Raw genomic sequence first — 19,695 nt, forward strand, 5'->3', positions numbered from 1 at the left:
AAAACCCAGGAGTCTATCATCAAATGTCTGCGGTTTCAACCCAAACTGGAGATCCACGAACACTTTAGATTTTGCACAATAATCTCTTTGTCGCCCTTTCTCCTTTATCAGAAGCTGGGACAATTTAGAGGCTGAGGCCGCTCTCTGAAACTTAAGCCACTCCTTCCCCTGACTCGCTTGCTCACGTGAAGCTGCGCTGAGAGCCAAGGGACTTAAAAGCAGAGTGAGTTAAGGAAGCAGAGTCGGTTCACCCAGAAGTCTCTCGGGAGCGCTGACAACACAGTATGAAGATGACAACAACCAAAAGGTCACTTAACTGCATCGTGGTTAAAAACGCTATTATAGGTAAAAAGAATATGTGGATTCGTATCGAAGTCTCACAGTAAGTGACCCATTTTTTTTCCTCCCCGGTTTGAACCATTCCTTCACGATGCTTCGGTCAGTGTTTTGTTCAAATCGCGCCTTTCAAAGGCTGCTGTGCTCCCCTCCCCTCCCGTCCTCCCCAGCTGGAATATGGAATTAAAGGCACACACATCTGAAGGAGTGGTAATGGGAAGCTGAGCCTTTGGCAACGTAGAGATTTCACTGGCGTTGCAAAAAATAAAATAAAAATCACCTTCTGCAACAGCCCTGCTGCTCCTGGCCAACTTCTACCGGCTTGTTACCGTCGTACCTCCTTAACACCTTCCAGGAGAACATCTAAAGCAAAACTTCAACGCTGCTTGCCTTAGTTCGTTTGAACGCAGCCAAACGCCATGACAAAATCGCAAGTGGGGTCCTCAGCTATTATTTTAACCCGAGCTGCCCACAAATGGTCCTCAAATGCCCGTCTGCAGTTTTCCAAATTTCCAGGCCTGCACTGCACAAATGGAGAGAGACCCCCGCTAACCAGCCCCCTACGGAGGAGTGTTGTATGGAGATGAAGAAGCTAGTCTGGTTGGGCACAACCACCTCAGGTCGATAAATGACTGCTTATTGGGCAGAGATCAAGTGCTGTGCCGGCGTCCTTCCTCCTCCTTCTGACAGTTCACTGCCAGGCTTACGCTGCTCAGACTTCCAGAAAACCAGTGGTTTAGCCAACCACGGGAGACTTGCATTAATGCATTCTTCCCCGAGCTGAGGCTGATGGGAGTTGTAGTAGAAAACCTCTGGAGGGTACCAGCTTAAGGAAAAATGTGTTAATGCTCAAAGATATGAGGTAGCAGGAGCATAGAAGCACAGCACCTGTTCTTGGTCTGCTAAACGCTAATTTATTAGACCAAGATCATTACACTGCCTCTCAGGGGATTTTTTTCCCCATCAATCTTCTCTGCAATAAACTTTCAGGGCCTAAAAATGCAGTCAGAAAGGTGCTGGTTTAAACCTTCTCAGTGCCAAACTTTGGAAGAAGTTACTTCTTAATCTGTGGAAATGTGGAAAATTAAATTCTCTGTTCCAAGATGATGGAGACTCGTGCGATAAAAACAAGTCACTCAATGAAGCTTCACCTGTGAGGATTCTTCTCCTGTCACCCCTTGTGTGTGTCCCCCTCAAACACTCCCCCCCCCAAAGCTCCTCCTACCCGCCAGCCAAATTGCCAGTTGCTCCAAGGCTCAGCTTTGTCTTAAGGTAAAATAAAACTACAACTACACACTTTTTTGCCCATGATGTCGTGAAAATGCATGTTGACAGCCTGGTCCACTGATTGTTCGTCCTCGAAAGTAATAAATCCAAAACCTAGCCAACGACGAAGAGTGAATCAAGGTAGCAGGGTGTTGTGACACAAAACAGGATGATGAACAGTATTAGGGGCGAACCAAGGGTTCAAGCAAGGGTTTCAGGTGACTTTGGGGTGGGGCTTGGCGTGACGTCCCAATGGCAAGATCTTCTGGGGCCAAGGGGGGGTGGTGGAAAAACATTACAGCGCCCTGTTTATCGCCGCTGGAAATTTGGCTGACTGAGAATATATTACGGGCAGTACTTCCAGGGGGCAACTTCTTTGCCCTGCCAATTCATTCCATGAATAAATAGCTGAGAAAATCCCAAACACGGTCCTACGCAGAACACACTGCGTCCCCTTGGAAAACTACCAATGGCCAAATCCAGGACCACTATTAGCTGACACAACTGCAGCCTTTTGCAAAAGCGGCTTTCTAAAAAATGAATTTGGGGTGGGAAATGGTGTTGGGGGCATTTAATCGTTTTCCCCCTGAAACCCAAGATTTCCCCCTTGGTTTAATTTTCGCTTTGCAGCTAGTGCTGACAGCAGCCATTTATTGCTCTAAAGCGTTCAACAGAAAAAAATAAATAAAGCTACAGTCTCTGTAACAGTTATTGTCTCTCTAAGCTTATCCAACATGGTTGGGTAAGCCCATGGAGCCTTATCGTAGAAAAGGTTCATACTTAAAAAAGACACAAAGATACAGGCCAAGATAGATGGCAGCAGGTCAATATTCTGCTGTCAGCAACAAGAGCGGGGCGGGGGGCGGAATCAAATTAAAAATAAATGGATTGTGGGGGACTTTTAAGAGCATCTCCAACACGTAAGAGTATAAAGGAAGCCAGGTCCATGATGAAGCAGCCTCTACAAAGAGTGGCTCTTTTGCTTGTCTGCAGGCAGATGGAAGTCTTGGCAGGACAGAAGTGGAAAGATGGGTGTTTCTGCACCCGAGAGACAACCGATTCAGAAACGTCCACTATTTAAAATGGGGGGAGGACGTTATCAGGGACAGCTACTGATCGCCTACACGGAAGAAAAATGTGCTCTTTTGCTCTTCGCTCAAGGTTAGGACCATAAAGAAGGCTGATTGTCGAAGAATTGATTCTTTTGAATTATGGTGCTGGAGGAGACTCTTGAGAGTCCCATGGACTGCAAGAAGATCAAATCTCTCCATTCTGAAGGAAATCAGCCCTGAGTGCTCACTGGAAGGTCAGATCCTGAAGCTGAGGCTCCAAGACTTTGGCCACCTCATGAGAAGACTCCCTGGAAAAGACCCTGATGTTGGGAAAGATGGAGGGCGCAAGGAGAAGGGGACGACAGAGGACGAGATGGTTGGACAGTGTTCTCGAAGCTACCAGCATGAGTTTGACTAAACTGCGGGAGGCAGTGGAAGACAGAAGTGCCTGGCGTGCTCCAGTCCAGGGGGTCACGAAGAGGCGGACACGTCTAAACGACTAAACAGCAACAAGGTTAGGAAGAAAAATGATAGGCAAGCAAGGAGATTCGAAGAAAGGAAGACTGCAAACACCAGAAGGGGAAACTAAGCAAAAATTTGAGTTTCCCAGAAGTGGAGATCTGCAATTGAGGCAGACCCAGATAAGAGGCGAGGGGGTCACGGGTGTTGGCAGGGGTCTTTTGTGAATAAGAAAGACAGCAAGGAAAGGGCGGATGGAAAACGAAAAAGTTGTCAAGGAGGCAAGCGCTAAAAGAGGCTGTTGGATCAGAACCGCTTCTATAAGAATGTAGCGCAGGTGGACAAGGGGTGAGCAAGGTGAATGATTGTTTGACAACAGGAGGAGTGGGAGAAGGTTGGTGAAAAGGTCTTGGGGACCCTAGCAGCATTTTAGGACACTGGAAGAAATCTGGGGTGTTAAAATTCACAAGATTTCCCTTGAAGTCCAGGAAGCTTTGCCGAAGAGCAAAATAGGTGTGAAAGGCCTAAGAAGACAGAAACACAAGGAGCTTTGAGAAGGGGAAAGCCTAAGGTTTAAGAACTCGTTGCAAGGGGGAAAGTTTGGCATTCTGGGGTGGGAGAAAACAGATGGGTGCACCCACCTCAGATATTAAAGGTTGGGGATCAGCTCGGCTGGGTTTTTTGGGGTTTTTTTTGGAAATTGTGAACTCTTCCTCCCTTAAGAGGGGAGATTGCTACGTTCCAGGACTAGATGAGTAGCCGGCTGCATTCTGAGCCCCAAGCCGCAGTTTGGCTGATCGCTGCAGCTCTCTCAAATTCACCTCAACGAGCTTTGAGAGCTGATGTGCAAGGGAGGAAAGCACCTCAAGGCCAAACACCCCACGTGACCCGCTGCATCACACTGTCATTCAGGAATTTCTCTGTGAGCCCAGAGGCTCAAACAATCAAAAAAACAATGCAAGAGTTTTTGGACTGGTACAAATTTTGCGTTGTGCAGATGTGTAGAATTAGCTGAACGCTGCAATGCAATTCAAAGGTGCTCTTAATTTTCAGCAGCAGGCAAGCTAAAAAAAAAGAAATGACCGTGACGCGTTTCTGTGGTGTAGTGGTTAAGAGCAGTGGACTCGTAATCTGGTGAACTGGGTTCGATTCCCCGCTCCTCCACATGCAGCTGCTGGGTGACCTTGGGCTAGTCACACTTCTCTGAAGTCTCTCAGCCCCACTCACCTCACAGACTGTTTGTTGTGGGGGAGGAAGGGAAAGGAGATTGTTAGCTGCTTTGAGACTCCTTCGGGTAGTGATAAAGCGGGATATCAAATCCAAACTCTTCTTCTTCTTGACTTTAAGTGTTACCTCAAGTGTTCAGCCACACTGTCAACCCTGCCTTAGTATAAAGCTTTGCTTTGCTCCTGGCTTTATCGTGAAGCCATTTTCCAAGACAAGATTGCAACAAGAGTCGTAGGACTTCAAAGCGTAACATTTACAAAGCTGCTCTTCGTAAGTAAGCAGCATAACAGACCCTGACCCAAAAAGTGGACCAAATTCCTCTAGAAGACATCTGCATCCTTCCCATCAGTGGTCCTCTCAAAATCTATAACTTGGTGCTAAGTTGGAAAACTGGTGGGATGCGGTGGAGGCAGGGGGGACCAGTTTATATCACAGCTCAGTCATGAAATCACCAGCTGGCTGAAAGGAAGCCAATCAGTATTCAAGCGCACGTTCCCCTTCTGTAAAATGGGAATAAGGGGTGGGTGCCCAGTATACGAGTCAAGCTGCCTAACAGCCGTACGAATGACTGAGCAGAAATTTTAAGGTGAAAGAAGGAAGTTTAAGATCTTAAGAGGGCAAGAGATGGAACAGAAAGAGACACGAAGAATTGGGACAGGGAGAGCATTTTCCGAGGATACTTAAAAGAGAGGAACTAGGACAGCCAGGGAGACTTCACAAGTTATCAATGTGATGTACCCAACAGGGCAGCCACCGATGGAAGTGGCATTTGCTCCTCGCATCCCCCAGGGGTCTAACCGACACGTTGGCACTTGCAGTGAAGTTTACAGCTGTGCAACTGAGCGAAGAAAGCACAGGGTTGCAATGGAAACCGCAGGACACAGCAGACAAAAGTGGTTAAGAGGCAAGTGGTGTAAACGCAAGAGTCATGTTTGCCCGTAGTCGGAATGGGTGGATTGCTAGTGCAGGCTGCAGGATCATGTCCAGCTGCTGAAAGCTGCCGGCTATGAGCCGAGCTGGGCCCAAACTGCCACACCAGCTCGCCACCCATGTTTGGCATCCAGCGCCGGACACACTTGTGGTGGACAAAGCTGAAGCTAAACGTGGCTTGCCCAGCAGCTCACGCCCTTCAAACCTGCTGGTGGTAGCTAACTGCATAAGCAAGGCTTTAAGGCAAAAGACAAAACCTCGGAAAGAAGCCTTCAAATTTTCCTGATTTGTCCCTGGGAAAGTTGAACTGGGAGAGCTTTAGGGGGTCGTTTAGGTAAAAAAATCATCACATCTGGGTCTTGTTTTCATGGTGAGCACAAGTGCGGGGAAGATGGTTCAAAGTAGAGGCAAGGTTATTTTATTACCTCTCCCAACTTTAAGGTGGGGGGTTGGGGAACCATGCAAGAAGATGCTGCTCTTTATTGTGTCAGTGAATTTTTCTGTTGAAACAGTGCAAAGCTGTTGCAAAACGAATTAAAAGGCATCAAAAGAAGAGGAAAACCGCCCGCCCCCACTCCTCCTGCCCCCAAATATTGAAAACTTTAAGTTTACACTCCAAATAAAGACAGAGGCCCGAACCCCTCCTCCATTTGTGGAAATGGCCTGTACCTCTGTGATAATCTATCACCTAGAGAGAAGAAAATCTAAAGAGATATTAATCACAAACAGTTCACAGAGAGAGAGAAGAAAAGGAAGGGGGGGGGGGAGAAAGAACTTAACGTTTACTGTACTTTTACTATGAAACACTTAAATATGCCACTAAGGATGTATGTCTAAATTAAAATAAAAACTAAGACTTAACAGCTTAATCAATATGAAGTGAAGAATTTACATATTGCTTTAAAATAAATGGAGTCAACAAGGAAGAGTGGAAAAGTCTAGATGGCAAACTGTTTCCTAGCATGTCTGACATGCTACTGAGTGGGTTAGGTGCAACTCACGCAGATGACATTTTGGTTTGAAAAAAACACTGCCTCTAAGAGCCGACTGAAAAGTGATTGGTGGAATGGAAAGCTAGACAAGACAAGGGCCGGTTCCCGCTGGGGCTGAAGCTGAGAAGGCACTGCTGACTCAGCCTTTGGAGTTTGGGGAGAAACTGCCAACTCACTCAAACATAAAAGCAGTTACCCCTCAAGGGTAACAGGGGACTTGCCTAGATCCTCGTCTGCGAAACATTTCAAGAAGCTACTTAACAGCCTTTGGCCAATGCTTTTAACTGAAGCCATTTAATCACAAAAAAGGGCAAAGCTGAACATATGTTCTAATCCTGCAGTTACTGATAACTGCAGCCTTGGAAAACAGATTTTAAGAGCCCGTATGCTCTAAAAAGGACGCGGGTGGCGCTGTGGGTTAAACCACAGAGCCTAGGACTTGCCGATCAGAAGGTCGGCGGGTCGAATCCCCGCGACGGGGTGAGCTCCCGTTGCTCGGTCCCTGCTCCTGCCAACCTAGCGGGAAGGTAAACGGCGTTTCCGTGTGCTGCTCTGGTTTGCCAGAAGCGGCTTAGTCCTGCTGGCCACATGACCCGGAAGCTGTACGCCGGCTCCCTCGGCCAATAAAGCGAGATGAGGGCCAGAACCCCAGAGTCGGCCACGACTGGACTTAATGGTCAGGAGTCCCTTTACCTTTACCTTATGCTCTAAAAAGGGGGGGGGGATAGGAGAATGTGTAAGTTTAATGACTGCTTCTTTTCACTCCTTCGCCTATTTGAAGCAAGAAGCTCAATTCAGGTGTCAACCTTTTCGTTAAAGAAGACACCTTTTGGAGGCATGGGCAGGTAAGGGTGGAGACGGAGACGGACATTTAACACCTGACTTCAAAAGCAGTAGCACACTGGAGGATGGAATTGCATGAATCACATGTAGTAGTTTGTTCAGTGGAATAATTTCCCGAGGCAATGTGAACAATATAGGTATATTGTGTGTTGATGTTGTGAAAGTTTGCCATCTGACATAGGGAGAGGATAAAGAAATTTCAAGGACAAACTAGATTCTCCTTTACCTCGGGGCCGCTGCTTCTCTGCATCATAGATCATGACCACTTCAGTGACCTAGAAAAGAGAAAAGGGGAAATTCGACTGATGAAGCTCCCACAGGAGGGTTAACACACGGCAGGCAGCAGGATGAGGCCACGAAAAGAAAGAAGAAGCACAATCGGACGCTTGAGGTGCGGCTAGCGATAAGCATCTGATAGGAAGCAAGGCAGAATAAGCCCTTCCCCGAGCAAGGGCTGAGAGGCAGAAGACCCACTCGTGGCTCTTTCTTCTTTCAGGTGTTAATATATAACTGCAATAACCTTTTTTTAGAAAAACAAATGGATAACCGAGAAAGCAATGCCAAAGTGCAAACCAAAGTCGCAGATCGGTAGAGGGCTACCTCCCCACCGGTCTTTTAAAATTCTCCAGACAAGGTGCAGATTAATTGTGCCGAAGCAGCAGAAAACATATCTTGCTAGGAACAGGGAGAAAAGCAGATGGCTCTGGAGAGTGAGGACGGATGCGTGAGCTGGAGGAACAAACAAGGAACACAGAGCATGTTTTCTAGCCGTCTTAGTAATTGTTTCAAGCAGGCAGAACTCCCCAAGGTGGCAGAGTCTGCACATATAAACAGGTGGCCTGCGTTAACTACCCTTTACTAACCTCCGTACCTCGTTTGTTTTTTCAAGGGGCAATCTAGAGGTTAGTGTGTGATAAGCAAGGGAAAGAGAGCCTCAAATGACAATCAGGGCTCCTAAGAAGATGTATTTTTCACTCCTGAATAACTGGTGCCATTTACCGTATTTTTCGCTCTATTAGACGCACCAGACCATAAGACGCACCTAGTTTTTGGAGGAGGAAAACAAGAAAAAAAATATTCTGAATCTCAGAAGCCACAACAGCAAGAGGGATCGCTGCGCAGTGAAAGCAGCAATCCCTCTTGCTGTTCTGGCTTCTGGGACAGCTGCGTAGCCTCCATTCGCTCCAGGAGACACACACACACATTTTCCCTTACTTTTTAGGAGGGAAAAGGTGAGTCTTATAGAGCAAAAAATACGGTAATAACGACTCCCCGAAAAACTGATGCAAGATTGTCATGTTTGGACGGCTAAGCAGCTCTCCCTGCAAATACAGGAAACCTCTCAACGTTTTGCCAAACAGTGAACAGGGCACTGCTGAGGCAGTGGGAGATTCTTGGGTTGTGAAGTAATGGGCTGCCCATTCAGATTTCACAATACTTTACAATTTTGTAGCCTCTGAAATCAATCTTAGCTGTCACTTAGCCAGAGATCCCAGAGGCTGTGATTTCAAGAGAACACTTATTTTAAGAGCACCGCCAGCCAGACGGCTGAACTCAGGTGTTTGACCGCAGGGCCCAAAATCTTCAGATGATGCAAGCAGTCAGGGAGGCAGGCATATTCCTTCCCAGGCAGAATGGGCTTAAGCTGGCTTGTGCCAAACATCCTGAGAAGTGGGGAAGAGGGAGAGAGAGAGAGAGAGATGGCAGCACTAATAGGCTGGTAGTCTCTTCTCATTCTGTGATTTTCTAAACAAATGAGAAATGTCTGCTTGGTTTGTGAGTGGAGTTTTTATTTGAGAACCTGGCATAGATATTTTTTGAGGTGTGTGTGTGTGCAGAAAAAGGTTTATATTTGAGCACGGGGGCTGCTATCCCCTTAAAGAGCCGTTGGAATACCGTATTTTTCGCTCTATAAGACGCACCAGACCACAAGACGCACCTAGTTTTTGGAGGAGGAAAACAAGAAGAAAAATATTCTGAATCTCAGAAGCCAGAACAGCAAGAGGGATCGCTGCGCAGTGAAAGCAGCAATCCCTCTTGCTGTTCTGGATTCTGGGATAGATGCGCAGCCTGCATTCGCTCCGTAGGACGCAGACACATTTCCCCTTACTTTTTAGGAGGGAAAAAGTGAGTCTTATAGAGCAAAAAATACGGTAGTGCTTCCTTGAGACAACGTCGTTCCAGGTCATTCTGGAGAAATCGAGTCAGGAGGGACAGTGGCAAGTTTAAGAGCTGCCCAATCCTCAACATTCAGCCCACCCACTTTCACTGTCTGCAAATGAGGCCTAATCGGCAAATCTATACGGATTTACTGGTGGCCTCTTTAGTTAGACAAGGAGATAACAAGAGATGTCACCTAGCTAAGCACAAGGGGAAAGAAACTGCCATCAGTCACAAGCTTGAGGGGCTCTGCTCCCCATTTTACAGGTCCAGCTCAGCTTGCCTCTGCTGTGGCAGGATGAGGACCTTTGGCACTCAGAGCCTCCCCCAACCAGCCCAGGAGGCTGAGCTGCTCACATGGGGAAGCTGAGGCTGAGTTGCTGAAGCAGCCATCAGCGGGAAGGAGAAAATTTATCACCCAGCACCACTCAAGGGCTTTTAGGTAGCATTTGCCTGGATGAGCCACAAATGCCCCCCCAGGGAGTATTTTGGGAGCCAAAGGACAACTGCATAATGAAATGGGATACACATGGGTCCACCCGGGGCGAGTTAAGGTTTGAAAAGACAACTCGTTTGGCAGGGTTCAGGTTTCCAAGCACGAACGTAGATCTTATTAACATGGGTCAATTCCCTTTTGGGACCTGCCCAATTACACCTTGCCCATTGTTCGCCCCACCTCCCCACGAAAACCCCCTCAAGCAAACAGGAGAATCACGTTTCTGATTCATCTGGGCAAAAGTAGTCATTAGTTGCTGAACAAGTTCAAGTTTACATATTCAGTACCAGCATAAAACATGCCACTATTTACTATTTTGGAAATCAGTCAACTCTTTTCCTGGGTAAGCCAGTGGAAGTTTAGAAATAAAAGGTCTTCAAAAACCCAAGCCTCTGAGAAAGGGAAGAGTTCTGGGGGAAATCATGCTTCACACCTCATGTGTTATACTGGTAACACTGCAGGCGTAAACCTACGCAAATCCGCTGTTGTGATTAAATAGGTTTTTCTTGTATTAACAAAACCCTGTTTTCAAAGCTTGCTGGTGCGATTCTTCCTTTTCTTTTCAGGCCCTAGGTGCCTGGAGCACAGAGATAAGGGCCAAAGCCGGCCCGGAACTGGGAGTCTACCATTCTCTCTCTGCTCCAAACATAAGCAGCTTGCAAATTGAAGTATAAATGCAGGCGACCTATGTCCAAATAATGATGAGTTGTTTGACGACTTACCTGCTTTGGGGGTGAGGGGGAGAAAGAAGAGGGGTGAGGGGGGGAGTGAAGAATGTGGCCCACTTGAGAACAAAGCATGAAAATGATCCGCGAACCATTTAAGCAAATTGCACCTTAACCAAAAATAGTCAGTGGGAGAGCTACTTCTGTGAGTTGGCCTTTTCACCATCAACCAGTCCCAATGGAAATCCCCACACCCTGGCTCTAAGAAAGGGTGGTCATTCACTATCAGGTGCAAGAGAAGCTTGCTAGACACACGCAACTCAACATATCCCTGCTACATTACACCCTTGCGGTGGATTTTGTTATAAGCCAGGACTGGGGGTGGGGGGCATACTTGACCAAAGAGTGAGGAATGGATATAATTAAGTAATTAATTAGTTTACTACTACACAGGTGAAACTCGAAAAATTAGAATATCGTGGGGAAGTTCCTTGATTTCAGGAATTCAACTTGAATGGTGAAACTAATATATGAGATCGACTCGTGAAATGCAAAGCGCGACGTGCTTCTACCTCTCAGAGGTCCAATCTTGTTCGATTTGCAATCCTTGTTTTGCTGATTTCCTTGAATATTCTAATTTTCTGAGATGGTTAATTTGGGGTTTTCACCAGCTGCATGCCACGATCATCACAATGATCACAGATCGAGGCTTGACATATCTCGCTTTGCATGTCATGAGTCTGTCTCATATATTAGTTTCACCTTTCAAGTTGAATTCCTGAAATCAAGGAACTTTTCGATGATATTCTAATTTTTCGAGTTTCACCTGTATATGAATAGGGGACCACTGAGCCCCTCACCAGGGGCTCCAGCTTTCAGGTGGGGGAACCCTAGAGACGGTCAGGACATCAAAGGAGGTATCACACTGGTTGGTCAGTCCATCCTGAGAAGACAGAGGGGTAAGAGCAGACTTCATGGCATCAAATAAATACCAGCCAAGGCCTTAGCCAAAAAATTATTTCTGCCACAAAACAGTACAAAGACACAAAAGCCATGCTGTCTACATTTTGAAAAAATCAGACATCCTTATGCTGGATCAATGGGACTTTGAGAAGAGCAGCTAAAAAAGCCAATGCAATTCTGGGCTGCATCAATAGGAGTATAGCATCTAGATCAAGGGAAGTAATAGTGCCACTGTATTCTGCTCTGGTCAGACCTCACCTGGAGTACTGTGTCCAGTTCTGGGCACCACAGTTCAAGAAGGACACTGACAAACTGGAACGTGTCCAGAGGAGGGCAACCAAAATGGTCAAAGGCCTGGAAACGATGCCTTATGAGGAACGGCTAAGGGAGCTGGGCATGTTTAGCCTGGAGAAGAGGAGGTTAAAGGGTGATATGATAGCCATGTTCAAATATATAAAAGGATGTCACCTAGAGGAGGGAGAAAGGTTGTTTTCTGCTGCTCCAGAGAAGCGGACACAGGGAGCAATGGATCCAAACTACAAGAAAGAAGATTCCACCTAAACATTAGGAAGAACTTCCTGACAGTAAGAGCTGTTTGACAGTGGAATTTGCTGCCAAGGAGTGTGGTGGGGTCTCCTACTTTGGAGGTCTTTAAGCAGAGGCTTGACAACCATATGTCAGGAGTGCTCTGATGGTGTTTCCTGCTTGGCAGGGGGTTGGACTCGATGGCTCTTGTGGTCTCTTCCAACTCTATGATTCTATGATTCTAGGCTAAACCATGGGCTCTGGATTCTGAAACCAAACACCTTAGAACGAGGGGCTTTTATGACTAATGCCCAGAAATGCAGGTGGGTTGGTTTTTAAGAAGGAGCAGACAGCCACAGGAATATTTCGTGTTGATGAGGCAAAAAATCGAACTCCAGGTGTAGAGGAGGGAATGGAGATGGAGGAGATGGGAGAAAGAAGCTGCTTTCTGGAGACCTGATGCCCGCCACCGCAATAAACTCACCACTCCGAACTTCTTGAAGTATTCCCTGAGCTCTGTCTCGCCGCAGTTGTGAGGGATCCCACCGACAAATATTTTATTAGATTTGTTATCGCTCCTGGATCCTTTCTGCTGAGACAAAAGGGGCAGAAACGGCGGCAATTAAAACTAGGATGTATCCTCCAAAGCGACGCTTGCGCTGTGCCTGCGGAAGCGCCGGTCCTTTTGACGGCCTTAAAGGGAGAGGGGCAAAAGGGTTCTTTCACAACGGACTTGAAATTCAGAGATGGACCAAGCTGCGCTCCCTAACTTGTCTTGCAGCCTGCAGTTCAGATCCGGCTCAAAGACACACACCCTTGAAAAACAATAACAACCAACAACAACATTCGTTCACGCGGCCAGACCGCCATTTGTGTGCCCACTGCAAATGGCAGAGGGAGCGAGGCACCGTATTTTTCGCTCTATAAGACGCACCAGACCATAAGACGCACCTAGTTTTTTGGAGGAGGAAAACAAGGGAAAAAATATTCTGAATCCCAGAAGCCAGAACAGCAAGAGGAATCGCTGCGCAGCGATCCCGTTTGCTGTCCTGGCATATGGGATAGCGCGCGCAGCCTCTCCCGGGCAGCGGCATGAATTCTCCCCCTGCCCAGGAGAGGCTGCGTGTGGCTAAGGCTCCCCCGAGAGCTGCACTCCCTTTAAAGAGCACATGGAGCCTGTGTGTGGCTCTTTGGGCCTCCAAGAGCCACACACACGTTCCATGTGGCTCTTTAAAGGGAGCGCTGAGCAGAGCCTCCCACCTTACTTTTTAGGAGGGGGAAAGTGCGTCTTATAGAGCGAAAAATACGGTATACATGAGGCAGCACCAGTGGGGTGGGAGTTGAGAGAGATGTTTTCAATGGGTAAAGGTAGAGAGGAAGTCCATTCCTCTTACCATTTGTATTGGTCCTCTTATCTGAGCTTTGTAAGGGCTTTTGAGCAAAGGCTACTGGGGGGCTAGGTCACCTCCCTTACCCCCCCCCAATAATTCAACAACTGAAGCGGTGAACAATAGTCACAAGTCTTCCTGTCCTACTGGAAGGAAGTGCTGATGCGTTGTGCTACAAATGTGCGCCCAGGGTGCTGAAATGACATATTTTCATGTGGATGGAATCACATCGGCCAGAAGGTGAACAACTCAGACGTTACCTTTCTTGAAAACCAGCTGCACCTAAAAGGCTCACGCTACTGGAGCAGGCGCCTTGGAAAGACTCGCCAAGTTAAGCTGCCGTGCGTGAACTGAACTCTGCCTGCATGTGGAAGTGCTGTTAAGAACACTGTAATCATTTCTTCCCCGCCCATGCCTCCTCCGTATAAGTGAGATGGGCAGCGATCGGAGTACAGCAAACAGGACAAAGGTGAGAAGGGAGGGAAGGATTTGATAGCAAGGGCTGATATTAAGGAAAGCAGAGTTGCAGTACAGGTCCGGAAAAGCTTGGCAGAAATGGAGGCGGAAGGCATGGCTTGAGAGCAGAGGAGGAGAGAGGACACTCTGTTGAGAGCATACCGTATTTTTCGCTCCATAGGGCGCACCAGACCATAGGGCGCACCCAGTTTTTAGGGGGGGGGGGAATCAAGAAAAATAATCTTATTTCCCCCCCAGCCCCAAAGAGCAGCGGGGCTAAAGAAGGAGCGTCTCCACCCCCATCGTTCTGCCCGGACGCTGAGGTCCAGCGCCGAGGGCCTTCTGGCGGTTCCCTCATTGCGAGAAGCAAAGCTACAGGGAACCAGGCAGAGGGCCTTCTCGGTAGTGGCGCCCGCCCTGTGGAACGCCCTCCCACCAGATGTCAAAGCGATGAATAACTACCTGACATTTAGAAGACATCTTAAGGCAGCCCTGTTCAGGGAAGCTTTTAATCTGTGATATTTTACTGTATTTTTTGTTTCTATGGAAGCCGCCCAGAGTGGCTGGGGAAACCCAGCCAGATGGGCGGGGTACAAATAATAAATTATTATTATTATTATAAAGAAGCCATAGCCCCGTGCAGCCTCTCCCTGCCGGAGGGGCTGCGCGCGGCTATTCCTGAAGCCTGGAGAGCGAGAGGGGTCAGTGCGCACAAACCCCTCTCGCACTCCAGGCTTCAGCGAAAGCAACACAAAGCCTTTGGAGCATGGAGTGAGTGGTCCCTCTGTGCTTGGGAGGCTTAGCTTTGCTATCGCTGAAGCCAAGGAGCCTGCATTCGCTCCATAGGATGCACACACATTTCCCCTCAATTTTTGGAGGGGGAAGTGCGTCCTATAGAGCGAAAAATACGGTAGTTAAAAAGCAGGGACATGGCAGATGAAGGTGATTGACTACATGGAATTGGCAGAAATGACTGGCAGAATCCGAGACCAGGGAGATGGTGAAAGAAGACTGGAAGAAATTTAAAGACTATTTACAGAAATATTGTAAAATTAATGAATGCTAGAAGGATGTTGGATAGAAACTAAGGGGTTTCCAGCTGTAATGCTTTAGGAGATACGAGGGGAAAAAAAGGTTTAAAAATGGGTAAAAGCTTAATGGTAAGGATTTGCTGAACTAACAAATTGAAGTGGAATACAAAGAAGGGAGGTATGAGGAGGTCTGGGGAAATAAGTGTAAGGAAGATATGCTATGGAAAATTATTTGTTTTTTAACTGTTTTTATGTTGTATTTTGTTTCTTTTTATTTTTATTTTTCATTGTTATATTTTAAAAAACTTTAATAAATATCTTTAAAAATAAAAATAAAAAGCAGGGACAAGGGTGGGAGTGGGAGAAGGGAATGGGCCGCTGAGAGCTGACAGGCATGGATGGAGCCGAAAGCAAGGGGACGGTATGCCAGGGAACGTGGAACTGATGTGGGTGGCAAATGGAGACACTGGCAGAAAACCCCAGAGGGCAGATGTGTAGGCAGAACTCTGAAAAAAATCCCCAAGCTGAAGAGACTTACCCTACATGCTCCCAAGGCTGGGCTGCTCCTAACTGACAGGAGGAGCTGACCCAACGGAACCCCGACTTCACAAATTGAACAAGCACACTAGGACATTCGGTGGACCCTTCATTGTGGTAGCAACTGCGTTGTGGAACTGGCTCCCCAGTGAAGCCAGCTAGGCTACTTAACTACAGTGGTGCCCCGCAAGACGGAAAACTCGCTAGACGAAAGTGTTTTCCATTTTGGAGGTGCTTCGCAAAACGAATCTCCTATGGGCTTGCTTCGCAAGACGACAATGTCTTGCGAGTTCCTGCGGGTTTTTTTTCCTTTCCCACCCCCCCTTTTTCTAAGCCGCTTATCAGCTGATCCGATAAGCCGCTAAAAGCCGCTAATAGCACTAATCCGTCAATGGGCTTGCTTCGCAAGACGAAAAAACCGCTAGACGAAGAGAATCACAGAACGGATTCTTTTCGTCTTGCGAGGCACCACTGTACAAGAAGGGAGGTCAGGAAGTGAAGACACGTTTGGCCACTAAGACTTTGTGGCTAATGCCTTTCCTGGCCTGGGCTGACTGATACTGGCTCTTATAACACTTATGGCTCCTTTCTATCCCCACTTGAACAATTCCTTTGCGGGGGAAGGATAGACACAATACAGTGGTACCTCAGGTTAAGTACTTAACTCGTTCCGGGGGTCCGTACTTAACCTGAAACTGTTCTTAACCTGAAGCACCACTTTAGCTAATGGGGCCTCCTGCTGCTGCCACGCTGCCAGAGCACGATTTCTGTTCTCATCCTGAAGCAAAGTTCTTAACCTGAAGCAATATTTCTGGGCTAGCGGAGTCCGTAACCTGAAGCGCCTGTAACCTGAAGTGTATGTAACCCGAGGTACCACTGTATAAACATCAATAATAGATATTCATTGGGCAAGGAGGCATCTGAACACAACCATGTCCTTGTGTCAGTGTTAACATGCCCCACTGCAAGCGGCAGGTATACACATATCAAAACCACAGCTGCCCCACCCCCAGATCGTGAAGATCAGCGAGTTCAGCTGAGCACAGTGGCGTAGCGTGGGGGGTGCAGGGGGGGCCGGCCGCACCATCTGGGGGTTAGGGGGCGCAAATCCACGAGTTAGGGGGTGCAAATCCACGGGTTAGGGGGCGCAAATTACTTGCCTTGCCCCGGGTGCTGACAACCCACGCTACGCCACTGGCTGAGCACACCGAAACATGGCTGCTTTCAGCAAGCAGTGACATCTGGCAACCCAGTCCCCAGAGCTTCATTTGTTTTTTGACAGTGCGGCTGAATTTTGCTGCCCTGCTTCCAGCGGGTTAACGAAGCTCCTCGGAATTTGGACGTGGGAAAGACTGGCACCGAGGGAGGAAAGAGAGGAGAGCGACGCACACCAAAGCGGCTTCCTTACCCATCCCTCCTTTGGTCGGGTTCTCTCTGGCTGCATTCCGCGAGGGGTGCAAGGCTTTGGATCAATCTGTCAAACAAGGGAGAGGGTGAAACAGGAGGCAGGGCAAGCCAGAGTTTTATTTGAAAAGAAAAGGAGACCCGAAGCTGGCTTTGCCCGATGCTGGCGTTCAAACAAGCAAGCTGAGCGGTGACCAGTAGGTCCTAACCTCCTGTGGACAGCTGAAACCGTCTCTCAAGAAGCCCACAGGGGAAAATCTAACACAGGCAGATGTGTACCAACTCAGCACAGTCATCTTCTCTAAAGGCAGCCACCAGGCTACGTGGCAGGAGGAGAGAAGGGATGGCACAGCCTTTCCATCAGCGCACAGCTGAGACACCAGTAATGTTTAGCTCCTCCTCTCCTTGTACATCCTAGCCAGTCGTTATAAGAAACTGCTAACGAAGAACTTTCTGAAGGAGCGTCTCCACCCCCATCGTTCTACCCGGACACTGAGGTCCAGCACCGAGGGCCTTCTGGCGCTTCCCTCACTGCGAGAAGCCAAGTTACAGGGAACCAGGCAGAGGGCCTTCTCGGTAGTGGCGCCCTCCCTGTGGAACGCCCTCCCACCAGATGTCAAAGAGAACAACAACTACCAGACTTTTAGAAGACATCTGAAGGCAGCCCTGTTTAGGGAAGCTTTTAATGTTTGATGTATTACAGTATTTTAATATTTTTTGGGGAAGCCGCCCAGAGTGGCTGGGGAAGCCCAGCCAGATGGGCAGGGTATTAATAATAATAATAATAATAATAATAATAATAATAATAATAATAATAATTCCTCCTCCTCCCCAATCCCTTTTCCAGACCATGCCTTTGAAATCCCTGAGGGCAGGGACTGATTTGGAAGCTGCCCTGGGAGCCCTTATTTTAGTTTTGCTCAAGAGCCGAGTAAAAATGCTTTGGATAAATACAGGCAGGCTAGGAAACTCTGAATCAAAGTGGACCTACCAGTCGCTCCCAGGGCTGGCTGCTTGCCCACTCCTTCCTAGCGTGTAAATGGCCACTCGCCTGCGAGTCAGGGCTGGCAAGGACCAGGGCAGTGAGGCTGCTGCAAACTGGAAAGAGAGCTGGGCCTTAATCGCCTTCGGGAAACTGATGGGCAGGCTGTCAAGTCCAACGCTGGTGGACTCATTTGCAAGCCTGCCTCTTTTACGCCACACTTTCATTTCGCAAGAGCGTGACAGCAGCCACCTGCCAGACTTTGCAAATCCAAGAGACAGCAGAACACACAAGGGCAGCTACTTAACCTGGTGTGCGCCCCGCTGACCAAGAGATACTTTGGGGTGGTGGCAATTCCAAAAACAGGAAAGGAGGATTCATCCAGCAGTCAAGCGGCGAGGGGAATCTCACTGTTCACCACCCATGATATCGTGAGCAGATGTTAAGGTATGGGCAAGAATGTATAAGAGAAGGGCTGAAAGTTCCCCTAAAAGCCGAGTTCTAATTAGGTTTGGCCTCAGTTCAGTCACATATGGAAGGAGCAATTGCTCAACTAAAGCTTTTAATTATTCAGTCAGTCACAGTTGCCTGCTTAGCTTAAGAAATAACTGGAAAAGCAATCACTCCCCCACCCCACCCAAAACTTACATTTCGGCCATCTAATGTGTGAGGCCTGCTGGCCAGGACTGTCCCCACGCAGTTGGGGTCTTTGAATTTGACGAATCCAAACCCTCGCGACTGATTCGTCGTCTTATCTTTCATTATAACACAGTCGACAACTTCCCCATACTGGGAAAAGTAGCTGCGGAGAGTTTCTGTTGAAGAAGCACACACACACACACGCATTTTGTTGAGGATGATTTGCCGGGAGACAGAACGTGGGCGGAGACGGAAATAAAGGCACCCCCACAACACATGGTCTCAAGCTGGCTTGCACTTTTTTTGAGAACATAAGGAAAGCCCGCAGGATCAGGCCAACAGCCCGTCTAGCCCAGCATTCTGTTCTCGCAGTGGTGAACCGGAAGCCTGTGGGAAACCCGGAAGAGAAGGACACATCCAGGAGAGATGGCAGACATAGCCAAAACAAATGCTTGAAGTATTTGTTACCTTAAAATGGGTTCCCAGCCATTCAGTGCTTTGAGAAGCAGAGGAACGCTGTTCAAAACAGACTCGTAGGGTCCACAGAAGGACAGCTTAATGGTGGAGGCAAGAAAGCCAAGGCACAAGGAGCAATTTGTAGTTATAGGGAGGCTCGTTTTAATAAGGCTTGAGGATTTGTGCTCTCACTCGCTAACCGCTATCCCCCCAGTAGCTCCCCACCCCCATCTCTCAGACAAGCAACCCATCTTGCCGGGGGCATCTGAGGCTGCGCTGGCCTCAGGGAAACCCAAATGCTTTGGCTTGAGGCGGTCCTCTCAAAGCCACGATACGACGAGAGCAGCAGCCCAGAGGTAGGGGATCTGAACCTCAGCAAGATGTGCATGGTCAATTTAGGAAATGGTTACCTTGCGTGGTACTCCAGTCAAGGCCACCCACAAACAGCTTTCTGTAATTCAAAGAACACAAAGGTTAGTATCTGCTCGGTGGAAACAAAGGCCCCTTGAAATCTGACGGCCCACAATCTACATAAACGATCTTCTAGCAAGGTGCTATACCATAATAGGCAGTGTGTGCATGCTTTGTAGATTGTAAACGTACTACTACCCAAGAGTTACCTCAGCACTTTTACTTACCTTATGAAGCAACGTGTCAGAATAAAGCAAAATTTCTTAATGATCATTGCTCCATCACACCATTGCAAAAAGCACAATATTAAGAATGTACGGAGTGCTAGATATATTGTGAAAAGATGTCCCAATACTTTACAGTCCGAATCTCATTCCACCAAGCTGCCCTTTGAAGAAAGCCTTTGTTCTGCCCCTTTCACCAAGACTAAAACAGAGGTAGCACTTTGCCAAGGCAACCAAGAAAGGTCACAGCTCG

General features: G+C 47.9%; 1 protein-coding gene across 10 annotated transcripts in view; it reads right to left on the reverse strand.

Moving 5' to 3' along the window:
* Positions 1-19,695, reverse strand: part of DAZAP1 (DAZ associated protein 1) — a 51,629-nt gene that overhangs the window by 16,274 nt on the left and 15,660 nt on the right. For 5 of the 10 annotated variants that reach the window (XR_014521018.1, XR_014521019.1, XM_083484032.1 and 2 more), the window contains exons 2-7: positions 19,218-19,258; positions 18,361-18,527; positions 16,735-16,800; positions 12,399-12,506; positions 7,332-7,380; positions 1,634-1,716 (exon numbers count right to left, since the gene is read on the reverse strand). Coding sequence is in view for 7 of the 10 variants with exons in the window: in XM_083484032.1 (XP_083340158.1) it covers positions 1,634-1,716; positions 7,332-7,380; positions 12,399-12,506; positions 16,735-16,800; positions 18,361-18,527; positions 19,218-19,258 (514 nt within the window). In the remaining 3 variants the exon portion in view is untranslated. The remainder of the gene's footprint in view (positions 1-1,633; positions 1,717-7,331; positions 7,381-12,398; positions 12,507-16,734; positions 16,801-18,360; positions 18,528-19,217; positions 19,259-19,695) is intronic. The other 5 variants (XR_014521017.1, XM_083484029.1, XM_083484033.1 and 2 more) reach the window with 2 other exon arrangements.

The sequence above is a fragment of the Podarcis liolepis genome (genome assembly GCF_965112155.1).
Source record: "Podarcis liolepis genome assembly, chromosome: 18".
Lineage (NCBI taxonomy): Eukaryota > Metazoa > Chordata > Lepidosauria > Squamata > Lacertidae > Podarcis > Podarcis liolepis.